At 39.2% G+C, this 18,997-nt stretch overlaps 1 protein-coding gene and 1 pseudogene across 2 annotated transcripts in view; both read left to right on the top strand.

Annotated features, from left to right (window-relative positions):
• The window catches only part of LOC147823480 (dedicator of cytokinesis protein 9-like), a 248,003-nt gene that overhangs the window by 75,106 nt on the left and 153,900 nt on the right, over positions 1–18,997 (top strand). Inside the window, 1 exon segment of the mRNA XM_087193072.1 lies at positions 603–719. Within this exon segment, the coding sequence (XP_087049198.1) occupies positions 603–719 (117 nt within the window).
• Positions 598–18,671, top strand: LOC101709388 (PEST proteolytic signal-containing nuclear protein pseudogene; annotated as a pseudogene). The gene is made up of 2 exons (XR_015443763.1): positions 598–719; positions 17,813–18,671. The product of XR_015443763.1 is annotated as a PEST proteolytic signal-containing nuclear protein pseudogene (transcript).

Raw genomic sequence — 18,997 nt, 5'->3', positions numbered from 1 at the left:
CTTTTCCCACTTGCTTGTTATCTCTTCTGCTCAGGGTATGACAGCAGTGAACATCCACATCTCCTAGGGTTCACCCACGACTCCTGGTTAAGCAATTTTTTCTGCTTGTCTGGTTTTCATCCACCACATATTTCTCTATGTTTAGGCATTAAATAGATAGGTGTATAGGGTTATTTTGAGACTCAGAGAATGATTCCATGGAGCCTTGTATGAAATAGTCCTGTGGGAGCATTTAGATCCTGGGCCAGGAGGAGTGAATAAGCCTTCACTGGAAGGCTGTGCTGGTCCCCTGAAACCTTGGAAGGGGACTAATCTAGCAAGAGGTGACCCAAGAAATAACTGGAAGTCCTACCAAAATGCAAACCTTTTAGTGCTTAACTAAGTGAATAAGCTTTACTCTGTGTAGACAGAGTACTGTGAGAAGGGTCTTTTTTCCCTTGGCAAACAACTTTTCTCTCTTGTTTCTGTTCCTTTCCAATAGCAAAACTAATAATACTCATTGTAGGGAAGTTGGAATGGCATAGAATTATGAAGTTCTTTCACTTTAAGAAAGTGGATTTATCTATAAAAATGTTTCAATGACCTGTCTTTTTGTTTTGCAGGCAAAGCCAAAGATTATTGAGCCACTTGACTATGAAAATGTCATTGTCCAGAAGAAGACTCAGATCCTGAATGATTGTTTGAGGGAGATGCTGCTTTTCCCCTATGATGACTTTCAGGTAAATAACTACATTTATGTCAATAGAACTGTGAACTTGATCTTTACACACTCTTCTGTCTTTTGATTTACTATTTGGTTAATTTATGAGTTTTAAAAGATGAAAAGTGTTATCTAAGAGGAAAAAGATATCATTTTATATTTCATTTAAAAGCTCATATTTTAGTGATATTTTTGCGTATTGAGTAGATGTGTGTGTATACATATAGAGAGAGAGAGAGAGTGTGTTGGCTTGAATAAAAACGCTGTACTCTTCATTGATTTAGCATGCACAAGTGCTTCTTATGTCTTATGAGATTGTTTTGAAATCAGAGTTTGACCAAGTACATTAGAGTCTGACAGATGAGCTTTTCTGGGGAACAGTGGAGATTCTGTCATGCATACTTACAGGTTGACACTTTGGAAACTTGCCATGAGAAGCCCTGAACTTTGTGTGGCTCCCAGAGAAAGGCTCAAGGGTTACCAGGAATGTCATGAAGTCTCTCTCTCTAGTGTACCAGAGATGCTGTTCCTTGAGGACTCAGGCCACGCCTGCTGTAAGCTGTTCTGTGGGTTGGTGTTTCAAGTCTTTCATCCCCTGGCTGAGTGACCAACATGAAGCTGAGTCTGTTGGGAGGCAAAGATAACAGTTTTCCCCAGTGGTGTTAGGGACCTGCCAACCCAGGGCTTCCTTGGTCCACTTGGTGGTTCTGGTCACTGCCCTTGGTCTCCTGGGACCTGATCCTGGCACTTCCTTCTTCTTTACTTCTATGCTCTTATCAGGCAGCTGTTGAAGTAATTGACATTAACTTGCTAATCCCACTTTCCAGAACATAATTGACACTGTCATTAACATCTCTGTTAATGACAATTGTTAAATTGCAGTCTTTGAAGTCTCCCCCCACCCCATTTAAGAGATTGCAGTTTACAGGAGAGGTGACTTTCTAACGTGCTAGAAATCCTGAAAAGTAATTATTTGTTAATTTTCTGAAAAAAAGGAATGCCATGGTAATGAAATTGACTATTTGTTCCATGTTGCTACCAAAGTGTGTCACACTGGTAAATAGGTTCAGCTCATGCCAAAAAATGCCATGCTCAGAAAACTGTTTCATAGGCCGGGGATTTAGCTCAGTGGTTCCACCGCCTGCCTTGCAAGCTCAAGGACTTGAGTTTGATCCCCCATACCAAAAAAAAAAAAAAAAAAAAAAAAAAGAAAACTGTTTCATGAATAGACTGTGCAGTTGAAGGGCAAATTAGAGGGCACTCCAGAATGATGCCATTTGTCTGCCATTTGGCAACAAAAAACAAAATTAGATGATTACAAATTATACTCCTTGTTGACAAATTTTTCCTGTAGTATATTCTGAGGAAGCCAAAGGTTATCTCAAGTTTCTCTGAGCATGAAGTGTTTGTTCTTCTTGGTATTAAGTAAGAAAAAAAAGTTTTTCTGAGTTTTGCAACCAAGAATCCAAAGTTGTATTTGTAGGCCTGAGATAAAATTGCTTAAGAAACAAAACTAAAAACAAAATAGTTAATTTAGTACCAAGTTTTGTGCCCAGGATTAAGGAACTTGGATATTTGAGTAGTTATAGAATCAGACAATAAAAATTTTAAATTGTTACCAGAAAGAATAAGTAGTGAATTTTTTAAAGTTTTTTAAAAATTCATTAAGTTTATTGGTACATTTTAGGTATACGATATGATAACATTCATCATTGGAAATTTGTACCTTTACATGATATATCTTGGTTATTTTTTCCCCATTCCCTGCCTACCCCTCCCTAATCACAAAGACTTTGTTTCCATTTATTCCTTTTCTCATATTCCTTTCCCTTCCCTAAAGAAGATATGGCTTTTTTATATATATAAAATGGAGTACTACTCAGCCATAAAGAATGAGAAATTAGAGTCATTTATAGCTAAATGGATGCACATTGAGGCCATACTCGTAAGTGAAATAAATAGGACACACATGTAAATATGGAATGGTTTCTCTGGTGTGAGAAACTGAAAGTGTAAATAAGGATCAAAATGTAGGATAGAGCATGTGAAATAGGAAGATAAGACCTAAAAGGGAAGGGAAAGACAATACAAATTTTGAGAGAACCCTTTTGTCCTTGCTCATAACTACTTCTGTGTGACCAGGCACAGATATTCTAGAAAAGACCAAGAGCTCACTGGCATTTCCTAGCCAAGGAGGAATGAACAAGTGTTTTGTTTTGTTTTGTTTGTTTTTTTCTGTTTACAGGAAATTTTCCCAGTGATTAAGGAGCTTGAATTTCAACTTTGATTCCCACTATAGTCATTGTCATGGGTCCCAGTTAAGTTTGTTTTCCCACTTTGTTATCAGATAAGGTTATTTATGCTGTGCTTCTTTGCTATCTTGTCTTGGTGATGCTAATTAGCTGGATGAGTGGTTTTAGCAGTGTCACCAATTCCTTCTGCCTGTGTCTGTTCTGTTACTAGAGGAAGTGTACAAATGATATCAGGGGGAAGTATTTTATTTCCCATAGAAAAAAGATGGCAAATAGGTTAGAAAATGGGTCAAATACTGAGCAAAATATATGCTGAGAAGTGATTTGCAATAATACATTTAAACAATTAAAATAGTAGAACTTTGTATAAATTTCTGCCAAATATATTTAAAATGATTATTTATTTTAAAATGTGGACAGTGATGATTCTTCTGCACATTTCACAAGTAGGCATATATCGATATTGAGTCCTGTTGGTCATATCCTATGGACATCGCAGTGTTCTCTGAAAATGAATTATATGGAAAAAGATGTTTTTGTCAGATACTTTTGCCTAAGGATGGAAGAAAAGTATTAAAACAAAAAAATGAGAGGCAGAAAGTAAACATGGATTTTAAAAAATCAAAACACTCAGCACTTAAGAATTCGAGGCCAGTCTGGGCTACATGGTGAGACCCTGTCTCCAAAAATAATGTTCTCAGCTGTCAGATGGTTATGTTTGCCACGGTCAGGAACAGGAGTATCATGGATAGTCGTTTTCAGAGTTAGATTTCAGTGTTGGGATCTGTGCTGACTCCTCTTGGGTTCATGGTTCTCCTTGCTCACCGTGTTTTCTCATCCTAGATGCCACTTGAAATCCAATGTGCTCTGAAGCTAAGTCCACAGTGACTCCCCCATCCTCTTAATTCTTTTGCTACTGTACTGTCCACACTGTGTACACAACTACTTATGTACATTGTCTTGGCCTTTCACTAGCTGCTGCTTATGCTGTTTGTGTTCAAGTCTCACCACTTGTGTTGTGGTTCTGAGAAGGGTTCAGGTTTCAGATTTATGTAGCTCTGTCCTCACATAATCTCTGGCACACTGAGAACTAGGGCAGGGTATATGTTGTTACACTTCAAATTAGAAAAATTATTATGAATATCAGGGATTTTGTTGGTTAATGAAGTAAACATGAATGCCATTTAGCATGTGGAAGTTCCAGTGGCTATATTTGTAAAAATGCTTGTCGGATCAATCATTTGGCTTGGTGGATAGCAGATAATTTCTTAAGTTAAAAATGCCCCGAAGCAGGGCCTTTAAAAGGAGGACACTTTCTGGTGATTAGTGGACAGTTTTTGTTCTTGAAGTGTTAACAGCCTTACCAAAGTTTACTTGGTATTAAAGTCTGAGAGAACTTACCATAGTTTGCCATGAAGAAAATTGTAGGAAAACTTCAACAAGCAACTAGAGGACATAGTTTATGTTTTAGATCAAGAAATGTAAGTTGACTTGTTATTTAAGAGATGACAGATCCTTGCATAACTGAAAGTAATGCCCAAGACTCTGGTCTTTCCTCTCAGAGACCAATTTCCAGTCATGGTCTTCCCTCAAGTGGAAGTCCTTTACCAGATGATGCTGTTGGTGATGATATTCTTAACAGTTGTGATCAATCCACTGAATCTGCATCTGGCTTTTCAACTCCAGTACCCTGACTTGTTCCAGAGTATTCTAATGTTTGTGCAGTTTGGTGAAGTTATAGAAAGTGAAAAACATGGTAAATAGTGAAAAAGGATGTTGGGAAGCAATTATGGTTACCATTCATATTTCACCAAAATTAGACTTTGGTGTGTGATATAAAAAAATAAGAGATAGTGTTTGTATGGAAGGATAAAAAGAGCATGCTGTGCCTGATATGGTGGTGCACTCCTGTAGTCCCTGTAACTCAGGAGGCTGAGGCAGGAAGATCACAAGTTTGAGGTCAGACTATGCAACTTAGTGAGATCTTGTCTCAAAATAAAACAAAAAAGACTGCAGATATACTTCAGTGGTAGCACACTTGTCTAGCATGTGCCAAGTCCTGTGCCTAGTACCACCAAAAAACAAACCCAAAAAAAGGCATGTATTCCACTTCTGGGTATTCATCTGAAAGACTTAAAAGCAATGACACAAAGACATTCTTATATACTATGCTCCTGGCAAAATTAGTCATAATAGCCAGAAAGTGGGAGAAACCCAAGTGTTTAGCCTCAGATGAATGGATAAACAAAATGTGGTGTTCGCATGCAGTGGAGCATTATTCAGCCTTAAAAGGAAAGGAAATCCTGTCATATTAGAACATGGATGAACCTTGAGGACATTTTGCTAAGTGAAATAAGCCAGTTAAAAAAAGACAGTATAATTCCACTTACATGAGCCACTTTTAGTCAAATTTGTAGAAACAGAAGACAGAATTGTGATTGTCAGTGCATAGGGGCAGCATGAGAAGTTGTTCAGTGAGTGTAGAGATTTCACTTTGGGAAGATGAAGAGTTTTGTGGCCGAATGGTGGACATGTTGTACAGTAATGAGAATATGCTTCATATTCTCCACTGTACACTTAGAACTTGGTGTACATTCTACACTAAGAACAGTACACTTAGAAAGAAATATGTAAAATAGTTAAATTTTACATTTGGAGTATTTTACCATAAATTTTTTTTAAAAGAGCATGTGTTTATAGGATTTCTGTGCAATATAAATGGATATGAAACTTGTCATTCTTAGAGCTGAGTGTAAAGTTGGAGTGAGGAGTATTCATGTCTTAGCAAGAGAATTTAAAGTGAAAGTTGAGACTATAGAGAAAAGAGTACAAATAATTGACTAGCCTAGAAATTTTCCTTTTTGGAAATGGTTAGATATAGGAGAATCCTACAAAGTTCTCAGCATTGTATAGAAAAATGTGGTTATTCTATTTCCCTTTCAGTAACATCCGGTTTTAAATTTTTCTCCTGGTTCTTTTCCTCTTTTACTTACATGAGACTGATAATGATCTACAAACCACTGACCTGGAGAGGAAACCAAGCCGGGCTACTTTACAAAAGGCTGGAAGTCTCTGATCTCATTTCCCATCTGTCCTTTTGAAAAGAAAACTTTTTTTTAAACTGTATTGTGGCCTTTCTTTTTTATTAAAAGCTGCCAAAAAATAATCTCAGTACTTTTGTTTTTGGCCTTTTATTGAAAAGTGCTCTTTTTATAAATTCCTCGAAATTTTTGTCACTTGGAATTCAGTGGTCAGCCATGTAACTTTCCATGAACATTGTGGTTTCTGGGATATTAGTTCATGTCTAGGATTGAACCTACCCAGAATATCTGGATAAATAATATTTCTGAGTTGACATTGGCTGGAATTTCAGGAGATGAGAATTTTAATTCTAGTTCAAGTAATATCTTTTACAGGAAAAAGACTGGCAATTTTTTATTATCAAAATTTCCTTCAAAAGGAAATTTACTTCTCAGCACTAATCAGCTGAGTTGAAGAGTGTATTTATTTAATATATATTAATACTTATATTTGTGCTGGGGGTGGTTTTCATGCCTAAAATCCCAGCACCTAAAGGGGCCTGGGATTTAGCTCAGTGGCACCATGCCTGCCTCGCAAATGCAAGGTTATGAGTTTGATCCGTGGTACCAAACAACAACAACAACAACAACAACAAACAAAACAAAATCCCAGCACTTGGGAGGCTGAGGTAGGAGGATAGAAAGTTTGAGGCCAGTCTGCCTGTGAGTCCTAGGCCAGTCTGGACGGAGAGAGAGAGAGCTGGTCAGAGAGAAAGAGACCAAAACCAGACAACAAAAGTACTTGTCCAAAGGGATCAGATTCATGTGTTGCTTGGACTGTAAGTGTGAGACAGGGCCCCTGCTTTCAAGTTGCTCAGAATTTAGCAGAGGAGATAAAGGTATACATTAAAATTAATACCAAGCAGGGGATTTAAATCAAGACCTGGTATCATGATGTAAATCAAGTCTCAGGAGGGGCCGGGGATTTAGCTCAGTGGTTCTGCTGCCTGCTGTGCAAGCGGGAGGACCTGAGTTCAATCCCTGGTACCAAAAGAATAAAAAACTAAATCAAGTCTCAGGAGAATCTATTGTAGGAATGTAAATTTGAGATCTCAGTGGGACATCTGCAGCCCTTTAGTCAGAGGGAAGTGCCTGTGAGAAAAGTCAGGCTCAAAGGAAGGTTGGGCGCAACGTGGAAATCTGAGACGTGAGTTCCTGGGGATTGAAGCTTGGGAAAGGGGAGCAGAGAGAAAGAGCAAGAACCTAGAAACCAGGCTGTAGGGTCTATAGCTCAGTGGTGGAGTGGTGGGGCCTTGGTTTGATCCACAGCACTGCAGAAATAGAAAATAAACAGGAAAACCCTAGGAAAAGAGTGATTAGGACCATTTATAATCATTGTTCCCTTGACTTTTATTTGTTCTTTAATTTGCTTAAAGCCATCTTGTTTATCTTAACAAATTTCAAGGACTATCAGCGTGAGTCTGTGCCCATTCTGTGTTATTTTCCTAAATTGATGGGGGAGTGTTAGGTGAGGGTGAAGATGGCTTTAAAAAATCCTTCCAAGTTGGGTGTTATGGCTTTTGTCTAGATGAACCCCCAAAGCCTCAGGTGGATGAGGTGGAGGTTTCTTCTTCAAAAGTGGCTGAATCTAGAGTCATGCATGGTGCTGGGGCTAAGGGCTGTGATTACTAAACCACTACACATGAGTGATTGGTTTGGCATCGCCCTAATCCTGGTAGTCTGAATAGGATAAAAGGGGCAGAAAGACGATGTTAAGGTCCCTTGTTGCTTTTCTACCTTGTATGTGCCATGTTGTTTCTCCTCTGTGATGCCTGTTTGCCATCCCTGCCTTGGAGCCAGGTGATTATGGACTGAAACCTCTACAAGCCATGAGCTAAATAAATTTCCCCCCCTTTAACTTTGGGTATTTTGTCTCAGGAATGAGAGAAAAATAACTAAGACATTGGTTGTGGTAGCATACACTTGTAATCCCAGCCCTCTGGGAGTCTGAGGCAGGAGAATCACAGGTTCAGTCCCAGCCTGGGCAATTTATTGACATAGTGAAACCCTGTCTCAAACTAAAGGGTTGAGGGTGTGGCTCAGTGTGAAGGCCCTGGGTTCAACCCCCAGTACTGCTAAACAAACTTCTATGTAAGAGTTCAGATCAGCAACTGCAAAAACATACTAAGGAACCATAACTAACCGTATTTGTGCCATCTTTTCCATATGAAAGTGGTAGACATATAGGACAGGAGGGTGATCTGGCCATGAGCCCTGCTGTCCTTACATGAGGTTTAAACAATGTGGCACCCCAGTTGGGGGCTCCATCTTGCTCATTGATTCTGTCAATAGGCAGAGGAGGCCCATTTGTTAGGGAAGGATTTTTAGGCAGTTAATACCATGGCATATTAGTCTTGGGAACATGACCAAACATACTACATTAGAGGGCTAGGGCATCCACAGTGGTATGTTGGTTCATAAACAATTCTTTCCATGACTCTGGTCGAAAACTGAATTGGACGAAAACAGAATCACATTCAGTGTTTAGGTTCAGTGTTGACCTTATGAAGAAATTCGATTTAGTTCACAACCAGAATTGTGGAAAGAATTAAGTTCATGAACTGAGGTACCACTCACTGCATACAGAAAGAATGCTGTGTGGTATTGCCGTTAGCCTCCTGCTAAAACAATTACAGTAAAAGATTTTCATGTTGGTTTTTATGTTTACAGAACATTTCAACATTTTATTTTTTCCTTACTCTGCTGAGGAAAGCAGTGCTGTTATTTTGTTTGTCTTAATATACCAGACAAAGTAGGACATGATTTTTGTTCCATGTGATGTTTAGGAAAACTTGGGAGCAAATGAGTAGTTGGGATTAACTATATAAATAACTACATAAAATATTGTTTGAAGTAATGAAATATATATTATTGCTTGTATAAATTAAATAAGATTTCCGAGTTCAATCCCTGGTACCAAAAACCAAAAAAAAAAAAAAAATTAAATAAGATTTTATTCTCATATAGAATGAAGGGTGTTAAATGAATACAGTGGTCTATCACTGAGTGCTCATATTCTCCGTGTTAGGTCATATTCTTTCTTTTCCCCTTTTCAGAAATAACAATTCACATCTTAAATAGATCAGAGAGAGTAGTAAAAGTTTTATAATGAGTAGAATTGGATAAATACAGACCATACTCATTTCCAATAAGGAATAAAGGAACATAGCTTAAGGATTCCACTGCTTTGCAACACTGCGACACCAGGGTCCAAACTTCCAGCACATGAACCTTTAAGGGAAATACTGAAACCATTTCCAAATCATAGCACCATCTTATTTGGAACCATTTGTAATCACACAATGAAATAGTTCAGTCCCCATTTTTAGCCCTGATTGCCCATTCATTCACTCGACAAACTTTTTTTTGTGCTAGGTGTTATTGTGGGTATTGGAGAATCAAAGATAAATGACTAGCCATATTCTCGTGTGGTAGGAGATGCAGAAATGGCTTAGTAATTTTACCAGCATAGTCCATAAACCTTTGAAGGCAGTGTGTTTCCAGAATGTGGAGGTCAGTATGGACAATTTATAGTCAATGTATTAAGGAATCAGAAATGCTTCATGCTGCTGAGGGCTGGAGAAGGGAAGGGAAGGGAGAAGTTAAATCCAGAAAAGCTTATATAGTTGGTCGTGAAAGGTCTTAGTTCATGTTAAGGAGTTTGAATCTTATACTGGTGGCAGTGGGGAGTTCCTGGAAGAATTTAAGCTGAGACTGATGCTCAGGTAAGTGTTTTAGAAAAATGATGGTGGCTGTGCAGAAAATTGGTGAGAGGGAAGGGAGGAATAGCACTCAGGGTGGTACACTGTGGTGTATAGAAGAGCCATAAATTGGTGCCTTGCATTGCATATTTGGGGGAAAGTCATTGACATCACACAGGTACGGGGTGGCACTGCTGAGAGAACAGAGAAAAACAGGTAAAGTTAGAAGCTTGGAGCCCATCCCTGACCCAGAAAAGAGCAGTTAGGGACACCCCACACACACTCTATCAAGAGGGTGAATCTATGGTAGAATCTTTGTTAGGTGACACTAGGCTCGGAAAGTATATGAGAAATGTATTATACTCATATCAAGGCTCAGTCCTTACAGTGTTGTTTAAATTTGTTCCTTGATAATTTAATTAAATTCTTCCAGAAACTTTAATGGGTTTCCTTCTCCAGATCCTTGTCTTGTCCCATGCTTTGTTCATTTTCTTAATTATCAGTGAGTTAACATTGGGCATTCCCAGGCATCTGCTCCCCTGAAAATGGAATTGTCTGGCATTAATATACACTGTAGGCTGGTTGCCAAGACATGAACTATGAGGTAAAATGTGGGAGCGCCCTGTGTGATTTTTAGTTACCAGCCTAGCTTGGTACTGAATCCTTTCAAAAGCAAGTCATATGCTGTGACATAAATGCATCTGCCAGATTCTTGGAAAGGCTTCACTACTTCTGTTGCCAGTAAGTCACACCTAAATTCCCAGAGTTGTCTCATAATACAGTTTAATACTTCTCTGGATAGAAAACACTTAGCATAGAGGACAAGGCAACCAAGAGGGGTTTCAAGCAAGACCTTGCAGGGTCAGAACCCTACAAACACATGTACCATGCAGTTTGGTCCAGGTCTAGAGTGGAAGAGAAGGAGTTGTTGGGAGCAGTAATCTAATAGGGAATACTTTGAAATTGGAGGTGCCTTTACAACCTTGAGATGCATCATTAGATTATTTATTTGGGCTCATTCTATTTTTCTGATGTGAACATCGATGTGACTATAAACTTCCCTTGTAGGACTGCCTTCAGTGTGTCCCCTAAGTTCTGGTATATTGTACTGGCATTATCATTTAATTCTAGTAGGAACTACCTTATTTCTCCCTTACTTTCCTCTGTGACCCATTGATTAAGACTGTGTTGTTTAATTTCATACATTTGCATAGTTTCTGTGGTTTCATTTGCTGTTGATTTCTAGTTTCATTGCACTGTGATGTGATAACATGCACGGTAAAATTTTGATTCTTTTGCATTTACTCAGGCATGCTTTATTAACTAGTATGTGGTCTGTTTTGGAGAGAATACCATATGCAGCAAAAGAATGTGTATTCTGTTGTTGTTGGGTAGAATACTCTGTATGTATCTATTAATACAATTTGTTCAAAGGTTTGGTTCAACTGTGATATTTCTCCTGGGTGCTGGTCTCTTCCATCAGGCTGATCTGTTGGTTATCACCTCTGTTGCCCTATGCTATGGAGAACCAGGGGCTGGGGGCACCTGGATCCCAGATCCTCCTGGCCCTGGTGTGGGTCCTGCTGGATGTCAGCATTTGGGGGTAGGGCCTGTGCTTTCTAGGTCTTCCTGGGGCCCTGGCAGGCATCTTTGTTGGCTGGGTTGGATATAACTTTAAAACATTGACAGGGATCCCTTGGCTCAGCTGAGCACAATAAAATCTAAGTTAGAGTTTATCATTCAGCGAGGATAGACCAAGCCAAAGGATGCCAACCTAAAGAACTCTCTCTCTCTGGAATCTCCTGGGCTTTGCTTTCTATCTCTATCCATTTTTCTTCCCTCCCCCAACTATTCCATGACCTTGAGAGTTGTCCTCCTCCCTATAGATTAAGTTCTCTGTCTCTGCACCCCTGCCTTGTTTTTTTGAGTCATCTTGCTTTCAGGCTGGCCTTGAACTCACTGCATAGCCCAGGCTGACCTTGAACTCACAGTGATCTCCTCTCTCAGCTTCCCAAGTGCTAGGATTACAGGTTTACACCACCATGCCCAGCCTTAATATACTGGTTCTCAAAAAAAAAATATGCATAAAGTCCCCTGAGATTTGAAGGGATAGTTCCATTAAGTAAATGAAAATAAACACATAATACAGGGTGTTTTATATTAGCTTGCAAAGAGGAGAGGGATTGACTACTCAGCAAAGGTAGTCCACATTTTAGCCAGAGGTAGACGAGTGTGGGTTCTGAGGCCTGCTGGGCTCCTGCAGCTAGCAGGTGGTCACTGTGGGCCTTGGGCCCTCTCCTTTCTGACTCCAGGCTGTCCTCTGTCCTCATTGACAGTCTGTCTGAGAGGTAATTCCCAGGTACCTAGAAAAGACCCCTTCACGCTCTCCATGCCTGCAATCCTGTCCTTACCAAGTCACCTCTTCATGAGAAAGGCTTTCTCCTCTTTTGACTCAGTGTCTCAGCGGGGCACCGGGGCCCAGCTTGTCCTTGGGTTGCCTGCTTAGCATTCAGCAACTCCTCCTGCTCCAAAGCCCGCACTCCCTCTCTGGGGACTCCTTGATGGCTGCTTCTCCTTTGGAGGGAGGATACACCTAGCCCTGTTCCTTTGAACCATGAAGAAGAGGAGACACTTTGTCATGATCCCAGCAGCTGCCTCAGGTTACACCCACTTCTGGGATATTGTCTTTAACACATTGTTCATATGGTCCTAGGGGAAGGGTGGGCCTTTTGTTTTAGTCCTTTAATTAAAATCTTATAAAATGTGATACACTACCCAGTGGATATGTGTATTGCCCACTAGGAATTAAGACCATTATTTTTAATAGTTTCATGTGGATGGTAAAGTGATTAATAAAAAAATCTAGAGCTGTGTGAGTTGAGAGGATTAAAAAAATAAAAAAGACACAAAACATGCCTTTGTTAACACTCACATATTTATTTAAATGTGTATAGTGAATCTGCCCTCCTTTTATTCCAACAATTCCTTTCATAAAGAAAAATAGGTGGAGTAATATGAGTCAAAGCAAATTCAGTATTAATCTTGTCTCTTTTTTCTGGGTCCCTTTTCTGTTTTGGCTTCTCACAAAGTAACTCCTAGTGCTTGGATGAACCACTTGAGAGGGATGAGATGCAGAATTCCATGTTCATAGAACTGTGGAATTTTTATACCGCAAAGGAAACCTGGAGACCCTAGAAGAGTCTGTTTGATGGTTGTGGAAAGTTCAAGCTTTCCCCAAGATTACACAGCTAATGAGAGGCAGAGTTTAGACGGGGACTCGGGTTTCCTGGCCCTCCATTTAAAGCTCTTTCCAATGTTGCTTCTCAAATTCTTCCATAGGAAGTTCAATGAAATGATTTGTTTCATGTTTCTTGTGGTTGGAAACATGAGCTTCTCAGTATCCCCAGCTTCAGGGGAGTCAGGGTCAAGTGTGGAAGTCAAAGCCCTGGCCTTGTTGGAATCAGGAATTGAGCCGGTGGAGAGGGACTCTGGGTTTAAGCTGAAGAACAGGGTCGTAGCAGACCATCAGGACAGAGCAGTGAGGGATGGCAGGAGGTGAGGAATTCCCAGGAAGCCCCATGGTTGGCCCAGGCCAGGAACCTGTCACATCTGTGCCTCTGCCTGGATGACCCCTGCCCTACTTCTCTGGGATAATTAGCTCAAAATGCCACACTTTCCACACGTAACTGGGAGCCATCAAAGAGACCCTAGTGTTTTGAGGGAATCACTTCAATCAAGAGAACAAAAGTTCTTGAAGTAAACAGAATCAGTTTGAAACTATTTCAAACTACAGTTGGAGATAGTTGTAATTTTACTTTTCAGTTGGAATCTGGAGCAACTTTTCACTATTTTACTTCATTTCATTAAAAAAAAAAAAAAAAGTACTATAAAGATTGGCCTGGTGCACTCACAGGTCTTCACCTCCTTATTTGGCCCTTTGGGAGAGCACTTCACCGTGTTCTCTTCCTTGTCAATTATTCCAGTGATTTTTGTGGAACTCCTCACAAGACCTCTGTCTATTCCTGGCCATGGTAACTAAGGATTTCTGTGTTTAAGACTAGTAGTATTTAACCTGATAGTACTGACAGAAAATAATTTATTTTAATAGCCAGAAGGCTTTTATTTTTAAGTTGTGTTTTATACTGTGAGATTTCTTTTCTTTCCTTTTTTTTTGGATTTTTGAGACAAAGCCTTGCTATATAGTTCAGGCTGGCCTTGAACTCACAGTGTGACCCAGGATGACCTTGAACTCACGGCAGTCCTCCTGCCTCAGCCTCCTTAGTGCTGGGATTATAGGTGTGTGCCACCACGCCTGGTTTATACTGTGAGATTTCTATCCCAGTGGTTGAGATGCTAACTATGCTTAGGTTGAATTTTTAGAAGCCTCTTACACTTCACAATGGGAAATATTTTCCCTTTCTTTTCCAATTCAAAGCTTTTTTGGTAGAAGATAAAATATAGGTGGCTCTCCGTTTCCTTGGGTTCTACATCTGTGGATTCAAATAACCACAGGTTGAAAAATACTTGGGGAAAACTTTTTCTGTACTGAACATGCGCAGACCTTTTTCTCTGTTGTTAGTCCTACAGAATACAGCATAGCTACTATGTATGTAGTATTTACATTGTATTAGGTATTGTAATGTAGAGATGGTTCAAAATATACAGGAGGATATGGATCAGTTATATGCAAATACTGTACCATTTTATATAAGGGACCTAAATATCCTTCGGTTTTGGTATTTGTTCAGGGTTCTGGAGTCCATCCTCCAAGGATAATGAGGGATGACTATAATTTGTTTCTAAGCATAGGAATGGGGATGATATTCTTTGAAAGTCCACCTTGGTGTTGATTTATAAAGAATTTGCAGACCCAGTCTTCTTAGAATATACTTTTAACTGATAAAAGAAAATGGAAAAGAACGCCACAGCCGTAATAAATGAAATTTAATTCATTGTTGAGAATGGCTTTGTTACTCCCTGAGTGTAAATCTTCTCCAGTTGATTTGGACTCTGTTATAAGCTGGATAAATAAATATATAGAAATTTACTATGTATTGATTTTGCATACATAGACCATTATCTGAATGTGACTTTTAATGCATAAAACCTATGGAGAAATTAAAATGGAGCATTCACTTATGCTGTAATCTTCTCATCAATTTCTGTAGGGCCAAAGAACTTTTTATAATAATAGGAAAAAGCTTATATGCAAATAATGGATGGATTTTGATAGGTTTCTATGTCTGTCTCCACTGACTGCTTTATTCATTCATTCTTGAAATATTTATGGAGTACTTAGCACAAATAGATATGTCTTCTGTCCGCACAGGAATTTGTGATCTAGTAGCGGAAAGAAGGGCATATGTCTGAAGAAGAGCCTTTGGATAACGGAGTCAGCTGTTTGAATGGGCCTCAGGGGCATGCCTTTAAGGTCTCTGTAAGCCCATGAAATGCATTTGGTCAGTATGACCAGAGCTGATCAGACTTAGGAGAACTTACCTGTAGCTGCCCACTCTATAAGAGAGCAAGCCAAAATACTGTCTTATTTATGTGCATTGAGAACTGGAATGAAAAAGATCAAAATACCTTTACTGGCTGTGCATCTTCTCCCAGTAGGAAATACCAAATAGGAAGCGTATTACAAGCAAATAGTGGGGCTGTACTCAGAAAAAGGGCAATGGGAATCTGGTGGCCCCAGCAGTGACTACCACATTGGTGCCAAGTCCTGCAGTCTTCCAGAGGCTCTAACCTGATAGGTTCTAGTCTTTCCTCCTAAGTAGTGGTAGAGAAATTATTCTAGCCATATAAACTCTGTTCTTTCTGTTGTCCTGTTGTTGTCTCCGGTTGACTAGGTTGATAAGGTTATGAGTGTTGTTTAAATCAAGAACAATTGAAGTTCCAGTCCCCACCCCAACCCCTATTTGGGAATTTGAACCCAGGAAGTGCTGAACTCCATCTCAAATTCACATAGTTGGTCTATCAGCCTGCTGGTCTATTTATAATTTTGAGACAGGATCTCAGTAAGTTGCATAGGCTGGCCTCAAACCTGCAATCCTCCGGCCTAAGCCTCCTTAGTAGCTGGAATTACTGGTGTACACTACTATGCCCAGCTATCTAAGCAATTTTTAACATAGAATATATTGTTGTTCTAAGACTTAATTTTTTTTAACCAAGAGTTAATCATTTATTATATCTTGATTTTGCTTTTCTAATTTTCCAAGGGCAAGCTTGTCTCCAAGTTTTTCTTTTGTTCTGAAAATAATTTATACTCATTCTTTTTTTTGCTACTTTCTTTTTTCTTTTTTTTTTTGGTACCGGGGATCAAACTTGGTACCTTGCACTTGCAAGGCAGGCACTGGAACCACTGAGCTAAATCCCCGGTATACTCATTCTTTACATTTGAGTTTGAGCATCTTTCCTTCAGTACACGTTTTCTGATGTCCTCATTGCCGTACTGTTGGATTTAGACTCCCCTGCTGATCTCTTGTACCATTTGTGGCTCTGCTCTTTTCTCTCTACCCTTTTGTAGTACTTAACATACTTGACTAACTGATTTTTCTATCATCCTCTTTTATGAGACTATATGCTTGTTAAGACCAGCAGCTACATTTTATTAAACACTGTATCTTCAGCTACTAGTTCAGTGTCTGGTGGAAGCTAGAGAGCCAGTAAAGGTTTGGATGAATGGATGAAGAAATGCTACATTGAGCCCTCAAATGATCAGTAGAATGTTTTTCAGAAGGAGAAGGCAAGGGCAACCCACCTTCCAGTCCCCCTTCTGTCTCTCTTAGACAGAAGGTATCTTTCTCTCAATAAATTCTTCCTACTCTTGGGGAAGAGGGGGGGCACTGCAGTGTACACTCAGAATCCAGCTAACATTTGTCTCTTATTTTCTTGACCTCTTGCAGGACTCTGACTGGGTAGAAAGGTGATTGTGAAAGTAAGATTGTAACATAAAGTATATCTCCTCAGTGATCTGTCCTAACTTTTTTTTTTTGGTACCGGAGATCGAACTTGGGACCTTGTGCTTGCAAGGCAGGCGGCAGCACCACTGAGCTAAAATCCTGGGCTACCTATACTTTTATAAGTAAAGACCAATTAAATAACAGTATTTAGTTTTCCTTGAGACTTCTGAAAAATTAGGTATTTAAAATTTTAGATGTGTGTTCTCTCATCCACTGAAAAAGGAGCTCATTGGCACCACGCCTGCCTTGCAAGCGCAAGGTCCTGAGTTCAATCCCTGGTACCAAAAAAAAAAAAGAAGAAAAAGGAGCTTCCTGTCTTAAATTCCTTTACCACTATATTAGTTAGATTAATTCTAGGCAAATACTGCCAGATATACTTAGGTAGACATAAATGTTTATTTAAAAGCCATAAAGCTATGACTATAGGCAAAATCTGGCCTGTGACCCATTTTTGTAAAGTTTCATTGTAACAACCACACCCATTGGTTTACATATTACCTATGGCTGCTGTCAACAATAGAACCCAGTTGAAGAGTTGCAAAGCCCAAATTACTTACTATCCAGCCTTCTGTAGAATGTTTTTGGCTTGCATGCAACAAAATTATTAATAACTCAGTTCTCCCAATTGATTTAAAAATATGATTTTGAGGCATAATTTTCCACTAAATTAATCGCTGTAGGTTACAAAATCACTGCTTCATTCTGTGGTGCTGGAGCCAGTAACTAAATTCGCTGGGACTCTTCCACTTGGGTGGAGTGAAACAGCACTTCCTCTCCAACCTCTAATCAGAGAGAATGACCTAATGGCTTTAAAAAAATTCTGAAACCTTTCAATGTAACTTCAAAATATTAATGAATTTCTCAGTAATCAGTGGGTCCTATCTCTGCCTTTTGGGAGGTATTGTTTTCTGGCTAGGATTTCTGATAGAACTATCTCCTGAACTTTCTATAGAGGAGGGAGGGTTGCTTGCCTTATTCTATGCCACTGCCTTGGAATTCAGCTTCCCACGTAGACTGTTGACAATGGCTTGTTCAGTGAATCTCGGGGCACTTAACCTGCTTGACTTTTTCTTTTTTTTTTTTTTTGCAATTCCTTATAATTTTAACTATTTAGATATAATTATCTTACCCATTTTGCCTGAGATATAAAAATTGCGATTCTCCGGGAAAATGGCAGACGGAAAGGTGGGAGAGGAGAAGCCTGAGAAACCGAAGCGAGCTGGAGGCGCCGGAGGACCTGAAGAAGAAGCAGAAAAACCTGTGAAAACTAAGACTGTTTCTTCCAGTAATGGAGAGGAAAGTTCCAGTCGCAGCGCTGAAAAGTGATCAGCTGAAGAAGAAGCTGCAGACCTCCCAACAAAGCCTACAAAGATCTCCAAGTTTGGATTTGCATAGGTAGTCAGACAACAAAGAAAGCATCAGCTATATCCATCAAACTTGGATCAAGTAAGCCTAAAGAAACTGTTCCAACTCCTGCTCCAAAAACCCTTTCAGTAGCAGCAGCTTTTAATGAAGATGAAGGTAGTGAACCAGAGGAAATGCCTCCAGAAGCAAAGACGAGGATGAAGAATATTGGAAGGGATACACCAACATCAGCTGGACCAAACTCTTTCAGTAAAGGAAAGCATGGGTTTTCTGATAACCAGAAGCTATGGGAACGAAATATAAAATCTCACCTTGGAAATGTCCATGACCAAGACAATTAAATGATGTGTTTTGAATTGGGGTGTGGGATGGGTGTAAAGTTAAAAGGAACAGTTTCCTTTTTTAAAATGGTATAAGACTATCTTTGGAGCCGCTTTTTCTTTTTCTTTTTCATTTTTTTTTAAGATTGAGTGGTACACTAATAAGTGAGAATTTGAAATTAGAGGTAATTTATGTTTTATATACAGATTTCAAGACATTTGCTAATTTTGTAGTTTCATGTGATTAGTTCCCAAAGGTTACAGATAATAAAGAAATCAGAAATGGTACCTTTTTAAGAATTGCGTATTTTTTTAAACACAACTATTAGCACATTAAGAGGGAAGCAAAAAATAACCATCTATTTAAAACTGTCAGCAGTGACTCCTAAATTAACTCCCTCATTACCTAAACTGACTGTCTGGCTCACAGGAACAGCCTTATAGAGAAAGGGGGAGTATTGTATTGAAAGGAAAATGTTGCTGGACTATTGATGGAAAGTAAATTTAGATAAAATAGTTTTTTTCCTTATGGGCATTTGTTCTGTTATCATATTATTAGGTATTGCATTGCTATCAGTGGATACAGATGCTTAGCTCTTTTACTAAAAATAATT

This window comes from Heterocephalus glaber, unplaced genomic scaffold (assembly GCF_053883595.1).
Source record: "Heterocephalus glaber isolate CG9 unplaced genomic scaffold, H.glaber_assembly_v1.0 deba00001578, whole genome shotgun sequence".
Lineage (NCBI taxonomy): Eukaryota > Metazoa > Chordata > Mammalia > Rodentia > Bathyergidae > Heterocephalus > Heterocephalus glaber.
Note: the sequence above shows the minus strand (reverse complement) of the source record. Positions and strands in the feature narration are given on the sequence as shown.